This window comes from Ostrinia nubilalis, chromosome 5 (assembly GCF_963855985.1).
Source record: "Ostrinia nubilalis chromosome 5, ilOstNubi1.1, whole genome shotgun sequence".
Lineage (NCBI taxonomy): Eukaryota > Metazoa > Arthropoda > Insecta > Lepidoptera > Crambidae > Ostrinia > Ostrinia nubilalis.
In genome coordinates this window covers 11,263,333-11,273,294 of record NC_087092.1, presented here as the reverse complement: position 1 = coordinate 11,273,294, position 9,962 = coordinate 11,263,333, and the positions used below count along the sequence as shown (strand labels likewise).

Sequence of the window (9,962 nt, the reverse complement as noted above, 5' to 3'; positions counted from 1 at the left end):
AAATGAGCTCTACCAAGATGGAGCACCGATTATAAGAGATAACAGTGTGTTCTTGAGCCTATAATCTAAATGCCATTTAGACTATGTTTTGGTAAAAGGTTCCTTTAATAGCGTACAGATTTGTAACACAAAATTGGATGAAAAGGGAAAGGCTATTACTTCGTACTTTATCGGCGATTGCCTATGAACTGAAACGATATCCGATAGTTTCTCGGGTTATTTCAGTTCAATTTAATGTTTCATAAACATAGCATAATACGAGTATCTACCAAATGGTAATAAATATTTGAATAAGTACATTTCAGTTTATTACTTAACAACCACTCTAAATACATCCTAACTTACGATGGCACGAAACTTTCTATTTTCAATATTGTGCTTTAATCAAATCCATAAACCACATCGAAATAAATGATGCGAGATTATTTGCCGCCCTAACCACATTCCGACGGATCCAAAAACAAACACGTGAATGTTATACAGGGTGACAGGTAAAGCGATACATTCCTTGAAAGGGGTTAAAGTAGAGCTTATTTGCAGTCATTTAAGTCATATGACACCATGTCCGAAACTTGTTCATTTCCAAGTTATTCAAGATTTAAGTATTTTTTAAAAAATCTCCAGTTTTTATGGTAAAATGTACCCTTGTAATGAAGAATACGGAATAATCTTAACTTTTTTATTGTATTCGTATAGCTAAATAATAAGATTGACATTTTAAATTAAAATTTGCAAGAAAGAATCGCCATTACTCAAGTGAAAGCTAAAAAACCATGTATTATTTTGCAAAAAAAATATGTTTTAGGTAATTAAACGAAGAATTACCAACAAAAAATGTATGGAATGTTGTGTACAAATTACAGAATTTAGTTCCTTGATTCATTAGCTATTCAAAAAGGTACAGGTGTTTAACAAACACTACTTAATTATTTTTTTATTTGAATTTAAACGTCTAGTAAGATACTTTCATAAAAAAATAAATAAATAAAAAAGTCACACTAACAACTGTTCTTGGGTCTCAATAAATGAAAAACTTAGTATTTTAATAAAATTGTATCACCTAATTTTATCTAGGTACATTATTTTAAGTCCTGCTCTAACTGTGAGCCCCGTCTTCTAATACAAGCTCGTAGTCTGTTTCTCACTTTTGTTTTTGTGACTCTTGTTGTCAAACTGCTGAATATCTTGAGCTGCCCTCTGAATGCGCTCACGAAGCTGTTGCTCGTTGTTTACGGGGGTTACATACAAGAGATACTTCATGTGACCCCATAAATAAAAATTGCAAGGGGTCAGATCCGGACTTCTGGCTGCCCAAGGAATGGGTCCACCGCGCCCAATCCAACGAAGTGGATATTGTTGATCCATCCATTGGCGTACACTGAGCCGAAAGTGTGCTGTGTGTGTGAAAGCTTCGTGAGCGCATTCAGAGGGCAGCTCAAGATATTCAGCAGTTTGACAACAAGAGTCACAAAAACAGAAGTGAGAAACAGACTACGAGCTTGTATTAGAAGACGGGGCTCACAGTTTGAGCAGGACTTAAAATAATGTACCTAAATAAAATTAGGTGATACAATTATTATTAAAATACTAAGTTTTTCATTTATTGAGACCCAAGAATAGTTGTTAGTGTGACTTTTTTATTTATTAATTTTTTTATGAAAGTATCTTACTAGACGTTTAAATTCAAATAAAAAAATAATTGTGTAGTGTTTGTTAAACACCTGTACCTTTTTGAATAGCTAATGAATCAAGGAACTAAATTCTGTAATTTGTACACAACATTCCATACATTTTTTCTTGGTAATTCTTCGTTTAATTACCTAAAACGTATTTTTTTTGCAAAATAATACATGGTTTTTTAGCTTTTACTTGAGTAATGACGATTCTTTCTTGCAAATTTTAATTTAAAATGTCAATCTTATTATTTAGCTATACGAATACAACAAAAAAGTTAAGATTATTCCGTATTCTTCATTACAAGGGTACATTTTAACATAAAAACTGGAGATTTTTTAAAAAATACTTAAATCTTGAATAACTTGGAAATGAACAAGTTTCGGACATGGTGTCATATGACTTAAATGACTGCAAATAAGCTCTTCTTTAACCCCTTTCAAGGAATGTATCGCTTTACCTGTCACCCTGTATTTCCGCCATAACGTGCAGGAATCGCGTGCCGAGGATGGAATAAATAAATTAACTTGCGTGATTATGCAAGGCGGCCGATACTTTGATTATAAGTTCATTAGTGTACCATTAAAAATATTCTTTTAGAATTAAGTACCTACAGCTAGTAAAATTATATTAATACGAATTTTAAATCACCTCGCACCATTGAGTTATAATAATGTACTACGTAGTAATAATATTACTTCAATGCCTCGCACGCGATTTAATAGTAAAGATTTGAATTCAAATGTATTGCATTCGGTCTAATCTTCCTAAGGTTCCAATTTGCCTTGAGGAGATCCGCAGGAAAATATAGCCTGCAGAATTGGTAAAATCAAGTGGCAGTGGGCGGAGCACATAGCTTGTAGAGATGATGGCCGTTGGGTTCGGGTAGAAAAATTTCTCTAGTGGCGACCACGGGCCGGAAGACGTAGCTCGGGCAGGTCTCCCACTACGTGGACCGACGATCTTTTGAAGGTCGCGGGAAGAACTTGGATGCGTGCAGCGCAGGACCGGTCGTTGTGGAACTTCTTGGGGCAGACTTTGTCCAGCTGTGGACGTCATTTGGTTGTAAACTTAGTTGTACCGAATATTACCTACCTTTTTCTACCTTCGCCTATCATTTTCCTTTATTAATTTATTGTTGAGCAAAAATAAATAAGGTAGGAATAATACCAAATTCCTAGAAAAAAAAAATAAGACAAAATGCACGATTTTACGTCCTAATGGACAAACTTTATTTTATTTCACATATTAAACCTTATTTCCATAGAGGAATTAATTCCTCTATGCTTATTTCACATTAATCTTGTGCCATGCATAGGTATACATTAAAAAAAAAGTTGTCAACACTGTCAAAAAAGATAACCTACAAATTCCTACGATTTGTTTTGTTGTTATTGATTACAAATTATTAAAATTAACATTAACCAAAGCCTGAATGTTAACTACTGTGTACTCTAACTCGTTTGTTTATTAAGATTTGTCTTTGAGTCTAAAGGAAACGTGCAATAAAGGAATCCGACATCTTCATATAATTTTGGTTCGAGCTAAATGATCATCATAACAAAATAATTAACATAGAAATGGTACGACGTCAGCGAGAACCAAGCACTACAGACGACGAGATTGTAATTGGTAGTAGAATTTCTGTAACCTATTAAGTTTCTGTTATTGAATTGGACTAATAAAACCATTATTTTACAGACACATCTCCACCCAAGAAACTCAAGCGCCACAAGCACAAAAAGTTCAAGAAACGCAAAATTGAAAATGAATTTGATAGTGACACATCCATTGATGTTTCCTACGAGGACATTGTTGACAAACCATACAAAATAAAGATGAAAACTGGTAAAGAACTGCCAGGGACATCTGCAGCAGATTTACTTAAAGCCCAAACAATGAAGTCTTCGTCAGATTCTAGGAGATCCATGCCTGGATCCTCATCAAGTACACCACCAAAAGCAACAGTGAAGAAAAAGAAAAAGGGTAGAGATAGTGGTACTTCAAGTGAGGAAGAGAGATGGCTTGATGCAATCAAGTCAGGCAAGCTGGAAGAGGTGATATTATATTTTAATTTTCTAAATTCTGTTACAAAATATTTGCTTTCCCAATTTAGTAAGAAAATATTCCTAGTATTTCATTTGTAAAGACCATAATATTTTGCACAGGTTGATGAAGAGTTGAAAAAAATAAAACCAAAGGATCCTAAAATGATGACCGCAAGACAGAGAGCCATGTATGAGAGAGGAACTGATAAAGAAACTAGCCCAGGAGGCGAAGTCCTTTTAGCACTACCATCGGGTTACAAAGAGAAAGTCATGACAGCTGAAGCAATACAAAAAGCAGCCCTAAAATCACAAAAAAGAAAACAGCTGGCTGATGAAAAGCGTGAAAAGGACAAGAAAAAAACAATGGATAGATTATTGAAGAAACAAGAATCTAAAAATTTAAAGAATGCCCAGAAAGGTAAACCATTAAAAAAACTGGAACCTATGATCGTTTATAAAAACAATAATAATGAAATATCTTTGACTTTACCACCTGGAATACCATTTCCTATAGAAGCTCAGCCACCCATTGAAGCGCCGGCACCAATAAAGTGTGGTATTGAAGGATGTCCGAATGTCAAAAAATACAACTGTTCCAAAAGTGGAATTCCTTTATGTAGTCTAGAGTGTTACAAAACAAATTTAATGACCTTAGTATAACTGTAGAAGTAAAATAAGAAAAATAAAGTACCTATTGGGTAATTTTTGTGATATTTTACTTGTTTTCAACCCAGATCTAAAATTATTCTGGACAACATAAGTAAGTAAATGTTTCATCTTGTAGTAAATTGCTATCGAAGATAGATAATGTTATTTTTTATGTAATAAATGACTATGACCTAAAACAAAATATAGGATGTGATTCTTTGATAAATTGAAACAGGAAAATATTTTTAAATTAAACTACAACAGACAGCTAAACAGTGAGCATATATTTTGTAAGATTAACAAGTTAAATTTTACATAGTTATAATTATTATTATATTATTAATACAAGGTACACAATGTGGTTTCTCTATACAGAAACCAGTCTTGCATGGGAACTAATAAGAAATAGTTAACCATTATCAAAATGTGGTGAACGTCAGAATGGCGGGTGTATGATCATAGAAATTAACAAAATAAATACGATTAATTAATACCTGAGGTGTACCTTGGTGTACCTTTAGTTATTTATTTTGTACTTCTCTAAGATGGGAGCAATTACGATTGCAAAATGAGCCGCCAACCTGATATCAGGTTGGCGGGTGTATGCTGAAATTGGACGAAACAGGTAAGTTATGGTTTTCTAATATTTATCATTATTTAGTACCTGAGATGTACCTCACAAATAATGAATATGAACCAAATGCGACGAATAATTAAGGAGAAAATCGATACGAAAAATTTGATGTCCACCTTTTTTTTATGGCCACCATTTTTTATAAGAAGTTAGAAAGTTGATACCGACACAGATAATACATACCGTAGTATTTTTAAAGTCTGTTTTTATGGCACGCACACTTTTGCATTTGCCATACGCCATTAATTTGCTAAAATCAAAAAGTTAGTATTGATAGTAGCGCCCTCCTGTAAATGTCATAAATAAGGTTGTCCAACGTGGCAACAATCGGAACTAATAATCGAGACATCGTCTTCCTCTTCTTCAAATTTTATTCTCTTCTTTTTTTCCTCTCCTGTCCTTCTTCTGTTTCTCTGATTTGTAAAATAAGAAGAAATAAGACGAAAAAATAAAAAGATGAGAAAAGAATAAAAAGATATAAGGCAAAAAAATAAAAAGATAATAATAAGAAGAAGAACGTGAGAAGATGAAGAGTCGAAGAAGAAGAGGAAGAAACAGAAGAAGATGAGAAGAAGAATAGAAGATGAAGAAGAAGAGATGAAAAGAAGAAAAAATAATATTAGAAGAAGAAGGCTATGTCCCGATTACTAGTTCCGATTGTTGGCACGTTGGACAACCCTATTTATGACATTTACAGGAGGGCGCTACTATCAATACTAACTTTTTGATTTTAGCAAATTAATGGCATTGGCAAATGCAAAAGTGTGCGTGCCATAAAAAAACAGACTTAAAAAATACTACGGTATGTATTATCTGTGTCAGTATCAACTTTCTAACTTGTTATAAGAAATGGTGGCCATCAAAAAAATGGTGGACATCAAATTTTTCGTATCGATTTTCTCGGTAATTATTCGTCGCATTTGGTTTATAATAATATATTTGTGAGGTACATCTGAGGTACTAAATAATGATAAATATGAGAAAACCATAACTTACCTGTTTCGTCCAATTTCAGCATACACCCGCCAACCTGATATCAGGTTGGCGGCTCATTTTGTAATTGCAATTGTTCCCGTTTTAGAGAGGTACAAAATTAATAACTAAAGGTACACCAAGGTACATCTCAGGTATTAAAAATTTATATTTATATTATTCAATTTTGTGACCATACACCCGCCATTCTGACGTTCACAAAATGTGGACAAATAAGAGCATCTCCCATAAAAATATACATTTGTGCAGTAATTAATGACTTGTAATTATTGCATTATTAATATTAATAAATAGCCTCCCAATCGTTCATCAGCCACTGCACAAATTCAACATAATTTAATAGGATAAATTAAAATACATATCAGACTAGACTTTGCTCAACAATCTGACTACTTAAACAAAATGGCATCTCAACAACAAAGTGTAAAAACAGTAGGACTGAATTAAAATTATTTTTGTAAAAAATTTCCTATATGCCTAAGGACCATAAATATTCATATTGTACTAATGCGGCTATGTAGGAATGTGCAGCTATCTGCACTACATTGGACATAGTGATAAGTACTCACTCATCTAGCAAATAGACTATTATTTTACTTGTTCGACATGAATACAATACTTGCTTCCTTAATGAGCTTCTTAACCATTATTTCAGGAATGTTGTCCTAACATCTAAACAACACTGATTTGGCAAATTTCTTGAGCTATGTAATGTGATTATATGCATACCATTAATTTAAAGTACCATGTAAATGTACTGTGAATCTTGTACACATTGTTTACGAATTCTTAGTAGCTACAATAATAACATTCTATTTTACATTTTAATCTAGTTTACAAGACACAAGTAATAAGTTGGGGGGAAAAAATAGAATTCTTTATCATGTTAATTTCTTATATCCTTACTAAATTACACTACACTTGATTTTGTTTGGTATTATGAATGCATCGTATACAGAAATTCCAGCATAATCAATCTCAATGTCACTACCAGCTATTCTTCTAACACTGGACTGTCATTGATATACTTTTTCTATTTACTATTTTGTGACGCACTTACACCAACTAACACAACATGGATATGTAAACACTTAAAGATGTCCAATCAGTTTTTTCCACCTGCTTTTGAATCGTAAATGCTATTTCCATTCCATCGTAACCATTCACATCCCCAAGAGAGCTCGTAGAAATAGAGACCCATAGAGAACAAGGCATGGGCACAGCTCATAAAATCTACAGACCAAAGCATGGCAGCCAACAACATGGCAGAGAGATTCCAGCTTGGTATCAGACATTAGTGCGTTTAGAGCTCCTAAGGCGCGCCAAGCCAGACTGTAACCGCTAAGACTGGTTATTCTGCTTATTCGATCTGAGACGCGCCAAGCCCGAGCGCTCCTCCTCCTCATCGCTGGTGCAGGACAGCCCTCCAACAGCACCGCGAGACGACGTAGCTTGAATCAAATCCTGATCAGGTCCATTTCTGCTCTCATACAATAATATTCCTAATGTTTCTTCATAAATTCTAGCTTCTGGAAACTCTACCTTAGTGTGTTTCTTGTCAGTGGCATACACAATGGACGTGCAGCAAACCTCAGCACACTTCTTTCCGTGTCCAAAGAAGGACCAGCAACATATTTCATTGGATCCAATAACATCTTTTATGAAAAGAACTCTGCCACTGAAGCGTAGTGACAATTTGTCAAACAATTCAATATTCTTTAGAAGGTTGTCATCAGAAGTGCTTGTGTATGAATATTTGTTGTTGTGTCTGTTGATAAGCAGCTTCACCACAGGCTGAAAATTTAAAAATTTCAGATTAGTGAAAGATAGATTGTGGTTAATTGAAATTAAGGCTAACTGCGAGCTCTTATTATTGGGAGAGTATGAAATACTATTCAAAAAATAGCATAAAGAATAATGTTGGTAACTCTGCTAATATTTTAAAGCAATGACTTGAAGGCCCGTCCATCTGCCGCCATTCACTATAACTATGTTGGCGGCGTGCTCCGATGCCCTCAATGCGAAATCGGTCGGATGGATCATCATCAATATTTTAAAACATGGTCAGTCCTTAATTATAACTGTCTTTCAAAGCATGTGAAGAATAAAGTAAGGAGTGTAAGTTACTAGTTCGAAAGGTATAAGTAAAAAGCTAAAATGCATACCTTGGATGTTGACATAATAAGCAACTGCTCCTCTTTATGCGATGTAATAAGGGGCACTCTGCAAATAGGCTCTGCTTCTCTCTCCTTCTTTGCCAAAGCTTGCTGGCATGATTCTGTCAACTCCTCAATCAGAAAGTATTTCGCTTCAGCTAATAACTCCATAACTTCACGGTAACTGTCTGGCAGTGCAACTGTACCATCACGGAGATAATTTAGTATAGTCCCAAAATGCTTGCCACACCGGTCAATAAGTATCCAGCCTGAAATTTAGACACAGCTTGTTAGAACATTTCACAATGAATAAAAGAAATTAGGTAGCAACTGGGAAGTGCATCATGTCATTCACATTACCTACTTGCTATAGAATATGAAAGTGATAAAATATCGGCTGTAGTTCTAGTCATAAAAAATACCTTCAGAATCTGTGAGCACCTCCATCCTCCCACTGAACATCGTCCTCAGCATATTGTCACTCTTGGTCAGTGTACCAAGCGTAGTGTAAAAGAGAGTACCGCCCACATTTAGCTTCACGTATTGCGATGGACTGCCTTTTATCAGAGTTTTGTGATCGCCCGACATTTTATACGACGAAAATCTGTACGGGTCACTGCACGAACTACAATACACCCCTACTATTTTGAGAGAAGAGAAGCCCCTCGGATAGGAACTACAATACACGATATTAATCGTTATATTTCCTTCCTCTTTATTTTCATCGAACAATTTCGTAATTTAATACTTTTTGACGATTTCTTTCAAAAACACAAATCTCAACTCAATCAATGAAATCAATTTTTTTTTTGTTAAATAGTTGTCTATCTCACTCTTTTTTAGCTTGATCTTTTTCTAGCACAGCACACCCACGTTCGATTGAATGAAATGTATAGATGACCCACGCTGAACTGTCCCGCCAAACTCAATGACAGGGGGGCGCTACCATCGTTCAACTATATGGTTTCCAACATGGCAAAAATCTGAACCAGCGATCCGGTATTGACGGTGGCGCCCCACTGTCAATGTCATCGACAGGACAGTCCAGTATTTTGGAACTATATTTTATCTCCTTTTTACATAATATGTCGTTTATTCACTCGCACAATCGCGCGATTGTAATTTTTGTCTATGAAATTAATGCCATTGTTATTTAATTTCAAAATGAATTTTATCTTTCTGCCCAAGCCTGTGGCCCAAGCCATAATTTTAAAAAATCAAACAAAATCCAAAGACAAGTTAAAAAGTAAAAAGTGATTGTCTATTTTTTATTTTTTTTTAATGCATAAGTGCTGCCATTACACATCAAATGTGCTTACTTGAAGGGTAATCAATATTCAATCATTTCTATATATCGTCAGCTTCGACCAACCAAACCAACGCGTGCAGCCCGCGTGCGCGATGGCGATGGCGATCAATGTGTTAGAAATTTCAATGGTCACGTTTTGCCACTTCTCTATAGCCGCTGGGCCCTTATTGGTAAATGCTATTAGCTGCTAAAATGTAAAATGTGATAGTGACACGAACGAAACGAATATTTGATTATAGTGGTGTATCTAGTTGTTGTAAGGTTGTAACAGCTAGCTAGAAGGGAAACGATAGCTTCTTTGATAAATTCTACATTTATGTTTTTTTAATGATTTTGATATAACAAAATGACGTTACTTAGAAAGACGTAATAGCACCGTAAGACGCAAGCAAGAGCAGAAATCTTAAATAAGAACCGCCAACCAGCGGTTTTTGTTAAAGATTTCTGATTAAACAAAACATTATATGAACTAAAATTCACATCCTGTTTAAACTAAAATA

The 9,962-nt window shown here is 34.7% G+C and overlaps 2 protein-coding genes across 4 annotated transcripts; one reads left to right on the top strand and one right to left on the bottom strand.

The window, feature by feature from the left end:
- The first annotated feature begins 3,193 nt into the window (after positions 1 to 3,193).
- LOC135071919 (INO80 complex subunit B) lies at positions 3,194 to 4,435 on the top strand. Of its 3 annotated transcripts, none has more exons than XM_063965790.1 (3): positions 3,194 to 3,257; positions 3,376 to 3,731; positions 3,843 to 4,435. In XM_063965790.1, exons 2-3 carry the CDS (start codon positions 3,513 to 3,515, stop codon positions 4,380 to 4,382), a joined length of 759 nt encoding a protein of 252 aa, XP_063821860.1. In that variant the 5' UTR covers positions 3,194 to 3,257; positions 3,376 to 3,512; the 3' UTR covers positions 4,383 to 4,435. The 3 variants fall into 3 exon arrangements, with proteins under 3 accessions (XP_063821860.1, XP_063821859.1, XP_063821861.1); XM_063965789.1 differs by having other exon boundaries at positions 3,197 to 3,306; XM_063965791.1 differs by having other exon boundaries at positions 3,209 to 3,299.
- Positions 4,436 to 6,201: 1,766 nt separating this feature from the next.
- On the bottom strand, positions 6,202 to 9,010 carry LOC135071918 (BTB/POZ domain-containing adapter for CUL3-mediated RhoA degradation protein 3). Its single transcript, XM_063965788.1, has 3 exons — positions 8,576 to 9,010; positions 8,163 to 8,422; positions 6,202 to 7,791 (listed from the first exon to the last, which is right to left on the bottom strand). Exons 1-3 carry the CDS (start codon positions 8,739 to 8,741, stop codon positions 7,339 to 7,341), a joined length of 879 nt encoding a protein of 292 aa, XP_063821858.1. The 5' UTR covers positions 8,742 to 9,010; the 3' UTR covers positions 6,202 to 7,338.
- Between the last annotated feature and the right edge of the window lie 952 nt (positions 9,011 to 9,962).